Below are 17,949 nucleotides of genomic sequence, written 5' to 3'. Positions count from 1 at the left end.
AACCTTGGATTGAGTAAAACACGGCAGGTAACCTTCGAATGCTATTTTTGCCCCCTGGGAGCCTGGCTAGCTAAAGTACTTGACAAGCTGGAGGTAGAGTATGGAGCCTAGATGAAGAGGCAGGCCCAGAAAGCAGCCATGGAAAGCATTTCACGAGTGCACATAAGAGCGATGGACAGCTGAAAACTGAAAAAAAAAAAAAAAAAAAAACTGAAAGCAATTACTATAGAGCAGTGTTGTGTTGAAAAGGAAGGCCTAAAGTATGCGCCAGGCTAATTTGACATATTAATTTAGGCCCTAAATTTGAATGGCATGTTCTGAAATCTTTGAATTCATTTTTCTCAGTTTCCACTTTTTACAAGAGCACAGCCATTAGGAAAACTACCATTTCCAAACTCTTTCGTCAAAAGCTGCTTTCAAGGTGGTCTCTGAATTAAAATGTTGTTGAAAACAAGATAAGATACTCTTTAATTCCAAATTCTCCAAGAAAAGAAAATATGAAATATATGCGATATGACAAATGAAAAAATGAAGTTCTTATTCAAAGTGCTCAGATTTTTACAAAAAATGCCACAGAGAACCTGAAATTGGTCTTATCCATGGAACTACCTAGAAGTTATCTGAGCACAAACAGTCAGTACCTCTTCCATAATTTTTGAAATGGTAGTTTTCCTAAGCTGACACACTTAATTACTCATTATGACAGCTACAACGTATGACAGCATAAGTACTATTTGTGCCAAAGTGATGAAACGTGCAATGTATTCCAATAGGAGGAAGATAAGCCATTCCTGAAAAACTTAGCCGCAAATGGTGCAAAATTTAAAGAGTTGACCCTTAAGCCCCGCATCCCCTCTTAAGAAGGACAAAGGTGGAAACCATACTCTGAATTCAGCAAAAAAATAAAAATTAATTTTCCTATTTCAAATCTACACTTAGGGGCCATGAAGTGCAGCCAGAGGATTCCAGGTTAATTTCAACTAACTTAAGATTCTTAAAGTGCAATGAAATCACTATCTTAGGAACCCTTGGAATCGCCATTATTTCTGATCCTTCTATCATGGTACACATCATAGCCTGAACATAGACTTAGAAAATAAGATCTTTTTCCTTTTTTTTAGCATTCTTTTTGAAGCAGTCAGCAAGCTTAACAACAAGGAACTACAAGGTCTGACAAACTTCAACAAGAAACAGGCATGAGCATGCAGCAAAAGAGTTTTATTGCTTAAGACTTCAAAGAGGACTTTGTCAAATTGTGAATTTCAGGCCAAGGGCAAGCACATTGATTACCTTGACTGAAGAGACTTGGCTGAAGTAAGGATGCACTGCCCATTGTGCGAGCTAGAAAAGTAATGACACATAGAAAACGGCCCATCACATAAAACAAAAGCAAAAACAAAGAACCAATGCCCACATCTTACCGCAAGTGAAATCATTTCAGGAGAGCAAACAAGAAAAACAAAGAAGAAAACCCCGAGGCTTTTCACTCTGCTCACAGGACCAGCGACAGCACACCTTCAGGAAGCATTCGTGCTCTTACATAACACTCATGAGCCAGCAAGCAGACATAGGCGGATATATTATGTCACACAGCCCGCCTTTACAGAAAACGTTTGCATTGAAGCTATTACCGAAATAACCACCTTAAGGGTGCCCTTCCTTTTACCAGTAACTCTGCAGTACCGAAAATGCATCAATGAGCAGCTATAAACTCCCTCAATCTTGTATTTTTAGGATCATGTGTTTTGATGCAATAAAATGAACTTAGGTTGTTTTAGGGCAGTTTCTGGTAGAAAATGAGTAGCAGATATTATGACACTCTTGAAGAACACAGCAAAACTTTTGTTCCAAGTTGAGACTATCCATACCATAGCATCACTGTTGTTCTCCATGCCAGTTCAATCTTCTGAGGCATATTCTGGCTTTTAATTACATCATTGCAGGTACCCTTACCTTTTTCCTAACAATAAAAATATATGTAAAAATGTCAAACTGTTCATGCTGTCTTCTCCCTTACCCTAAGGCCTAAAGAAAAAAAAACTGATACAAGAAATAAAGACCAAGAGTCAAATTTTGCTTCATACTGAAATGTAGTGGGCAGCAGTTCAGATAAGCTTCACAGAAAAGGTGAAAAGATGACTGTCCTAGGGCTGCAACTTCTCAACAGCGTACCCAAAGCACATCCCTACACTTCCCATTGATGAATGAAAGTAAGCCTCACATCTTCTGAATAAGCTGCTTCATACTTGCACTCAACCCAACCCTAGAATTCAATTTTACTCTTCAGCTTTGTCCACGTACAGGTGCGACCAAATTTTATGGAGCATGCTTTAGCATTTGAAACTGCCTCACATAAGATGGTTTCTTGGGCTCATATGAACTGCACCAGCAGCATGTGCAAACGTGTCTAAAGCACTTCTGCAAGTTTTCCTACGCAAGGCGTGAGAGCAGTTTAATCATCAAAGCGTACTCCACATTATTATGACTGGGAATGTACCCGCATCACCCCAACCCCATAAGCAACACAATTCTTCCTTGAATAAAATAATATGTTTCTGCAAAAGTAGTTTTCCACACATTTGTTCACCCATGTCACCAAGAATCCAATGTCCCTGGACTGCAAGCTTTGCTAAAGTAACAAGCACTTCAACAAGTTCCCTTACACATTTCAAGACACACATACGCCCATGCAGCTATCATATCCCCTCCAATCTTATTTGTGCATATGCAAAGGGACAGGACAAACATGTGCCATGCCCCACTCTGGGATTTAAACGTTAGCTTACAATTTACATTCAGAATCACCCCAACCTCCTACACATCCTAGAGACAGAAGCAACACAAGTAATCATTCAGAATGTTTCAGTCAGGGGTGCAACAGCAGAAATAGGATTTGTAGCAATTTTAGGAGCAGCAAAATATTAGTTTTGAAACAGTAAATTCCGTATTTGGAGCAGCTCACAGGAAAAAAAACTGCACTTTGCAGCATGAATTCAATTTTTCGAGCCGTTAAACAGGAAGGAAACCTTACCTTCGGCACAAAAAAAAATGAATAGATGTCAATATCGGACCATATGAATGCGATCCAAAAGACATCTAGCAAGGACCACCTATCACTGGGGCTTAGTATAGTATATTCTTTAGGAATCCGGCGTATACCTATTTTTGTAAACAAGCGTTTTGTACAGCAAGGCATGCTATCACAAAATAAAAAAAAAAAGCCATAAAACGAAGGAGGTTTATTTTTCCAAACTTCGGGGGCTGAATGGAAAAAGCTAGATAAATGCGTTCCCCCCCTTTTCTTTTTTGCATCAAGCACAGTTTGACAATCTTAATCATGGGATCTTATCTTGCTCTCAAGACTCATAAAATAATGTTTTACTCTCGGCGAAACCCATAGCTTGTGTCGTATCGAGGGCCGCTCCAGAACAACCCAATTTGAAGCTGTAACTGGGATGAGCCTGTGCCTAAAAGCGAGCACAGTACAAAAACAAAATGTTGATTCAAAAGCAAACACCGAAACAAAGACAAAAGAAAATAAAAAAAGTGATAAAAATGCCAAACGGCAAATGTCGAAAGCAGACAGAAAGTAAGTCATAAGCAAAGAAAACTGATAAGCAAGCGTGTCTCTGGCCCGTGACTGACACTTTCTAGGGGCTGGCGATGACTCTGTGGTTTTAACTGAATATTTTGATTAAGGGGAGGTGGGCGATGACTCCGGATATTAGGTTATATATTTCGTGCACAGAGCAGACTTTACAGTATTTTGATGTTCCAGCATTCGTAAATGTAATTTTGACAGTCTTGGGCTCCACTTCGGCGTTATGGAATTCAAAACCTAAGGTTTGCTGCTCGTTTCCTGACCTGCTAAAACCTGAAATAAATTTCATATGCACCACCTCACGTTATATTAGCACGACCACAGAAGCCATAACTGATGCACCTCCTACACTACCTGACGACGGGAAAGTGAGTCTATTGCCGAGACAACATAAAACCAACCTTGCTGTATATGAATGATCCAACAAAATACTGAAAACTTCCAAAAGCTGCATAAAAAGCAGAGATGCATCCATTAAAAGCATGCGGCGATTAAACACAGTGATGAAGTATTGCGCCAAAACTGCAAGTACCACAATAGCCCTTTTCACACTGCAACACAGTAGTAGTGGTGCCGATTGTTACAAATGGCCCCTTTGTGTCATGGGGATGCTTCACCACACAAACTGTAACCCGTGCAGTGAAGCATCCTCAAACTGCAACAATTCAGCGTGCTCAAAGAGCGGAGGAAGCAGGTGGATGCAAGAGAGAAAAAATTCAGGTGTCACTTTGACTGTCTTAAGTGGTGAGAGGCGAAAGCCTTTCTCGCCGCAAGCCCGCAACTGCTACGAATTACCTCGAGATCGTTTGTGGTTGGTCCCGCAGACTGTTGGCGGCACCCAGTAGCAGCCGTCGCAATTGCTCAGTCGACAGAGTAATTGCGACGGCTGCTACTGGGTGCCACAACCAGTCTGCCGTGCGGTGTGACAGGAGGCAGAGCAAGATGTTTGATGGTTGTATCAGGTGCAAACCCTTGCGACAACTGCTACTGGGTGCCGCCACCAGTCGTGCGGTGAGCAGTTGTGATTAATGATCGATAATTAATTAACTAATCATTGTTTTGTTTTGAAATTTGGTAGATCGGTTCATTATTACCACTACTACCACTCCTAATCATTAGTTGGGCTTCACTGATGTTATTTAGCCGTTGCGAAACACGGACACTTCTGTTCACAGACACTTCCGTTCGCAGACACTTTTGTTCACGGACACTTTTGTTCACGGACACTTTTGTTCACGGACACTTCCGTTCAAGGGCACGAATGATGAGGCATTAGAGGCTTTCACCTCAAAATATGAGTAGGCGTTAGAATGGCATGGCGCCATGAGAACATTTTAGACCTACTCTAACACTGCTCATATCTCTCAGCTTCTGCAGGGGTAAGACTGATCAGTAAAGAAAGACCTGTCCAGCACAAACTCACCTTCAGCTCCAAGGCTAAGGTTGTCATCCTGTGTCTCACTGATTGGGGCCTCCAATGTGTGGCTTTCCAAATGGCTTTGATAGCCGCTATCCTGGTGCAGAAATGATGCCAGTTCAGCTGGCTGCATGTTGCTTGTCTCCTCCCTTGTTATTTTTCAGTGTCACAAGACAGGGAAGAGAGGCAGAAAAATACCATGGAGTTATTCCTCAAATGAAGTACCAGCAACACACATAATGACAGCAAACACCAACATGGAGTCTGTAATGAGCAAGAAAAAATCCTTATTAGCAGCTTCACTAAAGAGCAACTGCTAATTTAAGATCTCATGTATCAAACAACGTGATGCAAGAGGGATGCACAAATATACATTCATCTGCACACCTCTCTGCCTCATTCTTCCCCCTTCCCATTTTATGCTTTACTAGGCTGAATGCAAAACTATACTTGTCCTCCCATCAATTTTCTCAAAACCTGGAGCCAGCATTGAATTAACAGTTCTAGTTCATTCTTGTCAGAACAGGTAAATACAAAGCTTAAAGGTAATAATAACAAAGGCCACAGCTAATCCCCCCCCCCCCCCCCCCCCCGGCCTCTATGTGAAATCTGAGCATGAACAAGCAAACGATAAAGCAGCATCAGCTGTCCCTCTTAGCAACACAACAATCTGCAAACCCACATTTCCCAAGGAGTGAAACTTAATTGAAAATGCCTTCAGCATCAAGCAAAGGTGTCAAAAGCCAGCTAAATCATCAGACGAAAAAAAAAAGAAAAATAGAGCTTTGTTAAGCTTTGTTACTGCATGGTTACTGCTTCAGTTTCAGTTGTTTCAAGCATGCAATTCCCACCAAACTGTTCAGAACTGCCCAGATGTACCTATAACTGCCCAGAAAAGCCTCTAGCAGTAATGCTTAGATTAAGCCAGGGGTTCTCAAACTGGGTTCCGCGGAACCCCTGTGTTCCGCGGGCTGTCTTCTTGTGTTCCGCGAGAATACTCAGAGCTCAGGGCAAGCACTGCCCTCAAAGAGAAATTTAATGGTGAAGGCTTGGTGACATTTTGGATGGAGACTGCTCCACTTATTCCATGCCTCTTTGAAAAGGGCAGTGGATATTTTGCTTCCCTTTGCAACTACATATGCATGTGAACAGGCATTTTCAGCCCTCGCCTATCTGAAGAACGAGCACAGGAGCCGTCTTGACCCGGCAGCTGATATGAGACTGGCTCTGAGTGCTACTGAGCCACACTTTGACTTGCTCTTAAAAGGAAAGCAGTACCACCCATCACATTAGTATTTGTATTCATCTGTGCAATAAACATTTAACCTTTGCAACTCTCTCTTTGCAAAAATGCACTCGACTACATTGCTGGTAATAGAAGGGGGGGGGGGGGGGGGGGGGTCCCTGGAACTTATTGAAGGCTTTTGGGGTTCCTCCAAGCAAAAAAGTTTGAGAACCCCTGGACTGAGCAATCGTTAAGCCACGCTATTACACTGACTTACATTAATGTGACTAGTCAATTACAAGAAACAAGCTAATGTAATTGGAGATAATATGGTCTATCAGAAAGTGCACAACTTCTTGACCTGCTCATTCATTAACACTTTCAAGGCCACCCCGCTGGCCGTCAATCACATATGATGTGACAGTATTGCATGCTCTGCTGAACTCAGATTTCCATGCATTGGATGTGTTTTGTGTTGTGTTAAGTTTTATGATGCGTAAGCAACTTAGGCTATCATGGATCATAAACAACGCCTAATATGTTCCAGGCTGCCATTTCACTTTCAGCATACAAGATGAAGTGGTAGCACTTGACACAGTCTTCAGACTCCTTGCTACTGCTGTCATGAAGAAAATCCAAGCAGCGGAATCATGCAAATGGCACTGAATGCATAGTGCATTGTGATGCAAGCTGCTAGACACCATTTTTGTAGACCATCTCGCTTGGAATTGTTTCTTCTACAACACCTACGGCTGAAAACAAAATGTGGACAACATGACACCTACAGTCTGAGTTGCCATTCTATCTACCTTAATGGGGCTACATGATCCAACAAATTGAAATTTGTGTTTGGAAGGTTGTTAAAAGCCATCCCTCATGTATGAATGATGGCCTATGGGGCTGTCCCAAAAAAGTTAAAGGGCAACACCAGAGGTTTTTCGACATTTGAATATTCTGGTGAAAATTTTAGTGTAGGTTTTCCTCTCTGCCCTGATGTATTCTACCAAATTTTGGGCGCCGTGCGATAATTCATTCGCATAGAACACGATTTTAACTTTTTCGCTGTCACGAACGTACCAGTAAGTTTTCGCGCTTCCCCTCCCCAGTGTCACCAGTGTACACGTACGTTCTCTATCGTGCATTCAAAACTTCGCGCATGAGCGCGAAGCTGGCGCGCTTGGACAGGCTGTGCACTCTGTCAAATCTTTCTACAAGTTCGTATTTTCACCCCGCGTTGTGTTGGTACGTATACACTGAAGAGTATAGAGTGACCGCGCCCACCCCCGCCACCTTATTTGCTGGGGGGGCGCGGTCGCTTCCACGCGTGCTACTCCATCGCGCTGAGCGGTAATGCGGCGCGCACGTTTCACAGCGCATGCGTGCGGTTACGGGCTCAAGGGTTGTTCTGCCATCTGCCGCAGGTTTGCAGGTTTTTATTTTTATTCTGTTGGCGTGTCTGCTATGACGCGTCACATTCAGGAGCTCGCGTTGTTGCCTTTCCGATAGGTCGACGTATGACTCGATCGCTGCTTTCGCTCTCTTTCGCTGCGCCCTTGCTTGCGGCTAGCAGCAGCAAAGGAGGTTGTTTTAGCCTCTTTTCATCTCCCTCTGTCATCTTTATTTCACAACGTGCCATTTATCTCCGTTGTGCGGGTCACCGAAAGTGCGCCCTCCGTGCGCGCGGTTACTTTCGGATGGCTGACCGCGCGGGACCTTCGACTGCGGACTGGAGCGATGGCTCTTTTGATTATAAATACAAGTCGTGCTCGGATTCGGTCTCTCAAAAAGTATTGAGCAGTTTTTTTTCTTATATAATTCTCATTTATCTAATTTATAATCAGGCTGATAATGACGATGATGTTAATTAACAACACCTGCAGAACACTGAAATGTGCATATTCCGTTGACTATGTTATTTGTATATCAATCATAATCAAAAATAAATTGCTATGCTCATTCCCCGATATGCTCGTCCTCTGCAACCAAGCCGACACTGGGGGTGCATCACGGCCAGAAACGCCCAACAGCGAAAGGGTTAAAATGTGCAGTTTTCGCGGCTTCACTTGAGACAATTTCAACACTCAACACTGCGTTTGTGACGTCACAAATATTATATCCGCGTTTTCCACTCCCGTTCAGGCAATGCATGAAATAAATATATCATCGCTTATTAAAGTTTTTTCGCGCCTTAAGTTATACCTAAAGCCACCTATATTTTCACAAGTGTAATCCGTTATTTGTAGCTGAAACAACGTCACAAATGATTTTGATTGCAAAATGTTCACAAGTTAAACAGACGTACGAGATGACACACATATGCCCACTCCCCACGTTATGAAATTCGGAGGTCTGTATTAGGTTATTTCAGACATTTTAAGGACTGTGTCATGATTTCCATGTTTTATTTCTACTCTCCAAAGCGAGTGTGAATGTTTTTCCGATACTGCGTGTGACGTCACCGTTTTGTCAGCTGGAACGTCGTTTCTGGTCATAGAAGCACTTTCGATTTGGATTTGCTGTTTTTCCTTCTTAAAATTAGTTGTACTTGGAATTTCAAAAAACGCTTTTTTGTGTTGGGAGTCTGGGCACACCAAGAAATGTAATGCAATCAAAAACTCAAAATGATGAAAAAACCGCCGGAGTTGCCCTTTAACTGACTGACAAAGATATTAAAGATGGTAAACCAGCCCATAGTATACATATACAGACACAATGAATTTATTAGGTGTACTGTGAACAGTGATGTAAGCAAGGATAGTGCAATGGGATGGTGCAATGCTCAGTGAAATCGATAGCAAGACTGCAGCATAGAAACTGGAGCATACTTACTTGCGCGGCTCATCAGCTGGGAGCGAGTTCACCCATTCTTGCACAGAAGTAGGAGACTTTGGGGGCGTTTCAGCTCCTTTGAAACAGTGAAAAGAATTAAAACCAGTTTTGCAAGTATCATTGGCTGCACAGCTGATATAGCCTCTTGAAGCATTATTTGTACTGAAAATATTCTACAGAACATATCATTACGTAGTATTTTTGCCTGTGCTGTTAAAATGTTTACCACTAAGACGCATGGCACTGCAAGTACCATTTTTCACTTTTCTACTAGGCTGAATATAAGGCCCATGTGGTCATAATATATAGCACAAAGATTCTTAACACTCCCTGCTGGAATGAATTCAGAAGTATGGCCAGCAAATGCAGCACAGGTGGTGAGGCCCCATCACCAAGTGAGCTGCAAAGGCACTAATTAATAGTGCTTACTATAAAAGCCATCAGCGGAGCGCTTGTGGAAAGCCAAGTAGCTGTATTAGTAAACGTTCCTACAATATGCCAATCGCTGATCTCAAAGAGAGAGAGATTCAAACACTTGGGCACCTGAAATGTTCATAACCAGAGGTATTACATAATAGGTAAATTTTGTTTTATGGCTGTCATAACTAAATCCCAACATGCTGATCCAGACAATCACTGGTAGACGAGTATTTTCAGGCCTACAGGACATATGCACAACAGGGAACATGCAATAAAGAACTTAGAATTCAAGAATCAAAACAGTTGATTTCAAGACTTGCTTTCCCTTACAAGCTGAAAAAATAACTATCTCAATCAGACACCACACTCTAACACGAAGCAGAGCACACACCAGTGCTTGGCATCAAATACTAATATCCCAACCAATTAATCAAGCTCCTTTTCAGAAAAAAGCTAAAATCCTATTATATTAACCGACAACTGAAAAAAAGCGACAGCAGACCAGAAACATTCCCACCTGTCGGTATCACTTTCTTCTGATTCGTTTGCTCCACCAAACACACGTCAACTGATATCGCTTCAGTGACAGTTCTGGAAAGATCTGGAACATACCTAACATTCTGGTTATCTGCACAACAACTAAGCAACCAAACATACAGAGGCCATGCCTGGACAATCACAGCTGAAACCATGGCCCTGCAATGTACATGCGTGCTTCCTCAAATTACCCTTTTTTTTCCCCCTTAGTATATATCACCATTACTGAAATTCCTTGCTACTCATGCAATAATGTCTATGTTGATATGAACAACAATGTTTAACCTGTTTAACCATGATAACAATGCCTTTATGGCTAAATTTTCTGCTGCCTAAATGAAATAACAGCTGTATTAAAAGAACGAAAAACAAAATTTACAACAACGCCAAAGCATGCTTGTAAACAATTAAACAAACTGCTACTCTCTGAATCAGTACAAGATGACCGAAAAGTACTGTAATGCACTTTGAAGTTTGTTTAATTCATTATTTTTGCATTTTTGAGGAGAAAAACTAATTCTTTTGTGTTCAGTGGGCTTTTTTGAAACAGAATTGCTAATTATCTCTGAAGTGTGGTGCTGTATTGTCACTCGCCACAAATAGGGAATGCCCATTCCAAAAACAGCACAGATACTAAAATTGCAGCGAGTGCAAGAGCATCCCATCGTCAAATGATTTCAGGAGACAGGAGGCATCAGGAATTGGCAGTGAAGCGGGAGGTTTTGAAGTCCTCTGAAAAGAAAGCAGAAACTCGCCAAGGTGCATGGAGTTAGCAATTTCTCCATTCAGTTATGATAAATGAGGATCTTGGACTCCAGACGTGCAAACCAGTGAAATAACAGCTTCTCACATAGAAGATGAAGGCCTCCAGCTTGGAAAAGTGCCACAGGATGAAACAGCTGTGCCGCGGTGAAGCCCTGAATTAGATTCTGCTCACAGATGAAGCGCTAACCGCATGAGGAGACAATTCGCGGCGACATGCCGCGCGACGGGCTGAGGGCCGCCAAAGCATTGCCGCTCGTCGCTGTCGCTCAGTTTCTGGGTTTTTAGAAAACTTCGCGTGTCGCCCGGAAGTGACTCGCGAGGGAGCCAATCGCAGAAGGCTTTGGAGTGCTCAACTTCCGCTCTGGCTTTTTTTTTTTTTCATTTGAGTGTGAAGTTTGTTGGCCTAGTCCGGTTTGGGCGAAGAACCTGATGCCTGCACGTGCTCACTTTGTCTGATCCGTGTGTATATGAATGCTTCGAGACAATTCAGTAAAAGCTTGGAAATATAGTAAAAAAAATGGCTAATGTGGCTAGATATTGTTAATTTTCAAAAGGAGCAGGAAAAAGCCGCTGCTTGCAATATAAGTCTGCATTGCAGTGTTGTAGCGCACCACTTCACTGTGACCCTTTAAAATGCGATGCATTACAGGAAATTTCATGAGTGTTTTATTATACTTCATGCTGTTTAGTGTTAGAAACGGGATATAGCGTAATTGTACTCCCCTTGACCGAATGACGAGGCAGCGGTAACAGAGCAACGCTGAATACGTGCCTTTCTGTCGCTGAGCCTGTCGCTCCGTGTGGTATGCACCAGCGACAACGACAGGCGTTGGCGGCGGCGCGCGACGGATCGCTAGGGGCTGTCGCCTCATGCGTTACCGCTTCAGAAAATTTTCACAGCTGAACCAGTCTGGAATTTGCAAAACCATCAAGAATTGTTGCTAGTCGTGTCTCTTCAAACTGTGGAAGTAGAAAAAACCCCATTTCCCCAATAACATAGTTTGGGGCGGAATTTCAGGCCTTGGGAAGGCGAAGCTCGTTTTTTTCCTAAAGGGGGCAAAACCAAAATCAATGCCAGGACCTACCACGAGCTGATTCTGGAGGGTGCCGTCATTCCCTGGGCTCAGGACAATGCAAGAAACATTGAATGATGGCTGCAGCAAGACTGGGCCCCGACCCAAGGAGCAAAGACAACCGTCAAGTAGTGCGAAGCGAATGTTCCCGGCTTTTGGGGAAAGGATGTTTAGCCGTCCAATTCCCCCAATCACAATCCGATGGACTTTGCTGTTTGAGGGATCATGCAGCAAAAAGCATGATCTTAAAGACACAAATCCATCGAATTCTTGAAACTGCTCAGGAAAAGGCTTGGAAAAAATAACTCCTGAAGGCACTGTGGTAATCTTAAAGGAATCCTGAAAGCGTCTGAAAGCCTGCATAAAAACAGAAGGTGGACATTTTTAAAATGAAATGTGAGCTGTTTTGCAGGATTCATTGCACTCACCTCAATTCCTATCTTTGTTGAAGTTATTGTGACTTTTTGTGCTACAGTACATTTAGGTCACCCTGCACAACCAGTATGCGTGATAAACAGACGAAGCAAATAGGTTCAGCCATAGCCTTCACAAGTGGAATAGCTCTAAAAAACAAACACATAATGTTACTCCCCCAACTGAACCCTGTAAAAGAAAGGAGAGAGAATGCATTCCTGGCATGCACAAGGCATCAGTTGTGGGTTACAGTAATATTCTTCTGATTAAACCATCTATAGTGCACTCTAATTAAAAGCAATTAAATAATTAAGCTGAATTCGTAGTCCCCTTCATGCTACCTCTAATAGTAGGAGTTCCAGGTTCAAGAAACTAAATGACCTACAAGCAATACAATAACTACCATATGTTCAAGAATTTTTCAAGAAAAAAACAAATATTTTGCCCGAAGCCAATCTTGATCATGCTTCGTTTTTTCAATTACAGATGCCCAGAATGTAAAATGTAAAACAATTAAGAAGTTCAAGACACTTGCCTACTTCAGCAAGCCAGAACTTTCTCAAACAAAATATTCCCAGAAGGTCCCACTAACTCTTCAATGCGGACTTATCACCTCCTGATATGAAAGGTAGTAGTACTACTTTTAACCTTTCTTAATCTTCGCTCTTAAAAAACTTATCCCGCAAAATAAGAAAGCACACAATCACAAAAAAAAAAGGGCGAGGGAGCGCTTGCTGCTGGATTCAGTCTGGCCATGGCGAGGGAAAAGCGCACAGCAAGCGGTAGACACCCATCCTTCACCCTTAGACAGCGAGACGGACCAATGGACGTCGTTCCCGATAAATACGTCACAGCTGCGGCTCGACGGGCCAGCGCAGGAAACGGGAAAGCTGGCTTCCCGAAGGAGAGCATGAGAGAGCTTTGATTTGTATTTCCGTTGCTTTGTGACGCGCGTGTCACTGTAGCATTTTGCACAGACTATCTCCGGTACCTGATCGAAACACTGGGCTCCTTTGCTTAAAAGATCCTTCCCTGGACAGTGGTCCTTCAACACCAAATTAAATTGCTTGAATGATAATATCTATTGCTCTAGAAATGCTTCTTTGGCGCTGATGGTGCCCAAACGTAGGTGGCTGAGAGTTGGTTGGTTTGTGGGGTTTAACGTCCCAAAGCAACTCAGGCTATGAGAGACGCCGTAGTGGAGGACTCCGGAAATTTCGACCACCTGGGGTTCTTTAACGTGCACTGACATCGCACAGCACACGGGCGCCTTGCTTTTCGCCTCCATCGAAAAGATGCCGCCGAGGCCGGGATGGCTGAGAGTGTGATTCAGTGGATATAAGTGTAAGTGAATGTGAGTGTGAGTAAGCCATCTCTCATGGCACTGTGGTACGTTCTTGAGCTGTTTGACCATCCAGTTAGTGATGGTGTACTGTCAGCTAGAATTCGGACTCCAAATGCAAAATTTACCATAGTGAATACAGCAACGTTACAGCCATGCCACGACGGTTGACCACGACAGCTGATCTAAACCAGTATCTGCATTGGCTCTCAACTTTATACAGACATATAAACAACCAGCTTGAAACATAATGAACAATTCCAGCTTTTGGATGAATGTGCTTTCAGGATGATTTTTGTTTTTATATTTTAAGCCAATACAGAATGCAGAAAAGTCATAAATTACACAAGTGATCTAAAAAATAGGTAGGCTCAACAATATTATATTTTAAGCCTATTTGGTTAGTACAACCACTGCTTACAAATCAGCATGCAGTTACCACCTCAAAACTACTCAACAAAATTTTCACGCAAGACAAACTGAAATCCACAGCTTACACACTCTTGAAAGGACTGAAGCTAACCGGAAGTACTGACCTTTGGGTAGTTCCAGGATGGGGCCCAGTTGCTTCATATCCTGGAGCTTGTGAAGACCGCGTCGTGAGCGCTGGTTCTCAGCACCCTGCTGTGGCCGTTGACTTGGGCTTGGTGTGTCACCCATTGAAGAGCCTAGTGCCAGCCAGCGGTCATGGCCACGCTTGATGGCGACTAACTTCTCTTCCGATGTGATATCACTGCGCAATACTGCCAAAACCTCACGCAGACGTGCAACCCCGTATAGTTCTGAGCTGCTAGGCTGGCCACTGCATGGGACAGGGCACGGTGTTTCAACACAGGGCTGGGGTGCCAGGGAACCAGCCACAAATGTGTCAACTGACGTTGAGTGCTTTTTTTCAGGCCCACTGGAGCGGGAAGAGGGCTGATCATCTGCTACTGATGCAGCCGGTGCATTACATTTCCGTTGTTTACAGACACCAACTGTTCGCTTCGACTCCCCTGAAAAGTGCAAAGAAGGAAAATATTACGGCACCAATGGCCCTACACACAGACACAGCCTCACCTTCCACCTTTTAAGTGCAACGCTTACAGCTGTCATAAAGAAATGGCATAAAGGGAGCCCACAATACAGCACACAAGCTGCAACGGGCTTTCCATGTGCTGAGCCACCTAAATAAATAGGATACTGCCCTGCACAATTTTCTGCAGGCAAAAGTAAAAATACTCCCTTAATAGGATATTGTGCTGCCAGCCCTGGGGTTATTTTATGCATTTCAGTACCAAGCAAACCAACAACATTACCATTTTTTGCTTTTAATGCTGCGTCACAATTTAGGCCTCCCTTGCTTCACACATACTCCCCCCTGATGTTGTTCAACAAAATAATTAATAGTCAACTTTTTCAACCTCAGCTTTTGCAGCTCACCAGAAGGCAAGGAACTCGGTCGAGCTGCACTCCCAGACCTCTTCTTCTGAACAGCTGGTGCCTTGAGTAGAGACTCAGACGAAGGAGCACGACTGCACGAGGCTCGACGAGCAAAAGCCGAGCTGGGGTTTTGCTGAAACTTGCGGGCAAGCTTGGGGCTCAGGCTTTGAATGGCCCGGGAGAGCCACGCCTGTGCTGACCGACCAACTCCGCAGCCCGGCGATGAGCTGCTACAGCCTGAAGCCAAAGGCACAGAGCTTATATAAAATCAAGATGCCACACTAAGAATGTGCGACCATAGTTAAGGCACTAGCAGCTACGTTAAGCCTTCAGATGACAGAACACAAATAAAATGGCAACTGCAAGCAACTCAAATTTTTTCCGAACTTCACTGCACTTGAATAGTGATGTGTAATTACATTAAAGCCTCCTCCAGTGACAGTCATTCCTAAGAAAAACAATACTGATGAAAAGAGTAACTAAATTTTAGAAACAACACAAGAGTAAATGTCTCGCTTGGATAATTTCACAACTCCCAAAGACTGCAAGAACAAATTATTGTCACATCGGTCATAAAGTTGTCAATAATATTTAATGGCATTTGAATGCACCTAAGTGGCATTGCATCCAATTTTACTCACTTTTCAACAATTAAAGTCTGCATCTCATTTCCATTAAATATATAAGATATAAAACTGAAATAGAACAATAAATGTGCAACACCAAAGATTCTGTGAACATTTTCAGTTGGTGATTGTGTTGTATTTTTTAAACCCGCCACTAACTCTTGCAAAGAGTTTTTAGAAATAAAAAAGCAAGAAAAAAAACCGAAACTGCACTTCAAGGTCAAAGACAGTATTTTGTACTCCCAGGCATCATACATCATAAACATTAGTAGCAAAATTCTCATTCGCAAACTAATAGATAAACTAGCAGCGGTAAGCAATAATCCCGTACACTGAACATCTCAAAAGACTAAGCCAAGTCCAGGATTTTCCTAAGGCAACTGATGAGCACAAACAGTAGACAATCCACAGAGAAGAGAAAAGATCAGGCGATAAAGACAGTAGTGCCTGTCCTTGTCTCTTTTCCGTGGATCGTCTACTGTTTGCACTCATCTGTTGCCTTAGGAAAGTCATGAACCAACTAACCCCAACCAAAATTTTATTCAAGTCTAAGATTTTCATGTTTAGTAAGCACGCAGCAAGCGTCAACAGGCAGGCGATATTTGTGGCATCACAAATGTAAGGTCAATAGGAATCGCCCCAAATGAGCTCACCAAATGGGAAACTTTCAAACCACTGTCTCTAAGCGAAGTGCCGTACGCTTGCAAAATCTGGAGTAACTGATTAGGAAGACCAGGAAAACCTAATGCAGAAGATCTATCATAATTAAGCAATGGATCTTTTGATTGATATTTCTTTAATTTTGTGAACTTTCTGTCAGTGTTTAAGACAGTTCTGTTTTATTTTGCGACTATTATTTCCTGTGGATGAATGGCCTTTTTTTTTTTTGCTATGTGATGTGGTTTACAATCCATTCAAAAGTCACCTGAAAGTTTATCATGTTTGCTTTTCTTCTGAGACACAATATTCAATTTACTAGTAATTAATGCACAAATGGTTGTGAATTACTAATAAACACTTACAGCTGTGCTTGCAGAAGTAAATTCAATCACAAATAAAAAATAATACATATTAAACGATAGAACTATTCGACAAAATGCAAGTCCCAGTTGACTTCTAAAAGGTACATTTCTATATTATGTCCCTGTTGTGCTAGGTTAAGCAAGAGGGTGGGATATTATGTGGTCTCCGTTTCGATGAATGTGATACCCAGAATAGATTTGGTTTGTGGTTTTAAAGTACCAAAGTAACTCAGGCTGAGAGACACTGTAGTGGAGGGCTGCATCGAAAACCGGCCGCTGTGGCCGCTTTTCGATCCTGCATCCTTAGGGCACAGAAGATACCCAGAATAACACACTTTTTTGTGTGATGCTTATGCATGGTTTAGTGTCCTTACATGCAGTGGTGAAACCATGCTTAACCAAGTAAGTGCCCAAAGATGGCGACGACAATGGACAGCACTAGCCTGCAGACGGCATTTGGATACCAGGTGGACAGTCTACAGAAGCGTACCAGATTGCAGAGCAACCCTTCAAGGTGCACAACTGCACTGCTTAATCTAATGGTGGGACACTGCCTCACCTTGACTCCCACACAATTCCTTCTTGATAGACAGTTATGACATTGACTTTTTTTGGTTAGAACTGTATTCTGACCATGGATTTCAGCATACTTTTTATTATTATTTTTTTTTTCCATTTTAACTAAGCACACCTATTTACAATGCATGAACAGCCTTGAGAAATACCCCGCCCTCACACACACAAAGTTGTCTTTTAAAATAACACATGCTTGCCAACAATTACAAAACATGTAACCTCAAAAACTGCCCATTTAAAATGCATAACGATTCTGAAGGGCATCTGTTTCCCCTGTCCGCATAGTGGCTCGGCGCTCGACTACTGTTCCCAAGGATGCGGGATAGAATCCCAGCCTCGGCCGCCGCCGCTTTTCGATGGGGGCGAAAAGCAAGGCGCCCGTGTGCTGTGCGATGTCAGTGCACGTTAAAGAACCCCAGGTGGACGAAATTTCCGGAGTCCTCCACTACGGCGTCTCTCATAGCCTGAGTCGCTTTGGGACGTTAAAACCCACAAACCAACCAACCATTTTTCTTGAGGCAGGTGCAACACAGTACTTGTACTCATGCAGCAAGGAGAAACTTCATGGCAGTGCCCCTGACCTGCCTTTCTGCTCACTCCACCACTGATCCTATGCAATTTCCACCACTTTAAGTAGACCACAGAGGCCATACTGATGCTTCAGCTCATACTCAAATATT

At 42.8% G+C, this 17,949-nt stretch overlaps 1 protein-coding gene across 1 annotated transcript in view; it reads right to left on the bottom strand.

The window, feature by feature from the left end:
- olf186-M (Ki-ras-induced actin-interacting protein-IP3R-interacting domain olf186-M) overlaps positions 1–15,282 on the bottom strand; it is a gene marked incomplete at its 5' end in the record, with an annotated part of 50,363 nt that extends 35,081 nt beyond the window's left edge. The window contains 6 exon segments of the mRNA XM_084591360.1: positions 1,306–1,341; positions 5,025–5,167; positions 9,073–9,148; positions 10,010–10,093; positions 14,160–14,618; positions 15,046–15,282. Of these exon segments, the coding sequence (XP_084447486.1) occupies positions 1,306–1,341; positions 5,025–5,167; positions 9,073–9,148; positions 10,010–10,093; positions 14,160–14,618; positions 15,046–15,282 (1,035 nt within the window).
- Between the last annotated feature and the right edge of the window lie 2,667 nt (positions 15,283–17,949).

This window comes from Amblyomma maculatum, chromosome 1 (assembly GCF_055883805.1).
Source record: "Amblyomma maculatum isolate TAMU_Amacu chromosome 1, ASM5588380v1, whole genome shotgun sequence".
Taxonomy (NCBI): Eukaryota; Metazoa; Arthropoda; class Arachnida; order Ixodida; family Ixodidae; genus Amblyomma; species Amblyomma maculatum.
The sequence above is the reverse complement of the archived record's forward strand: the minus strand, read 5'-3'. Positions and strand labels throughout refer to the sequence as shown.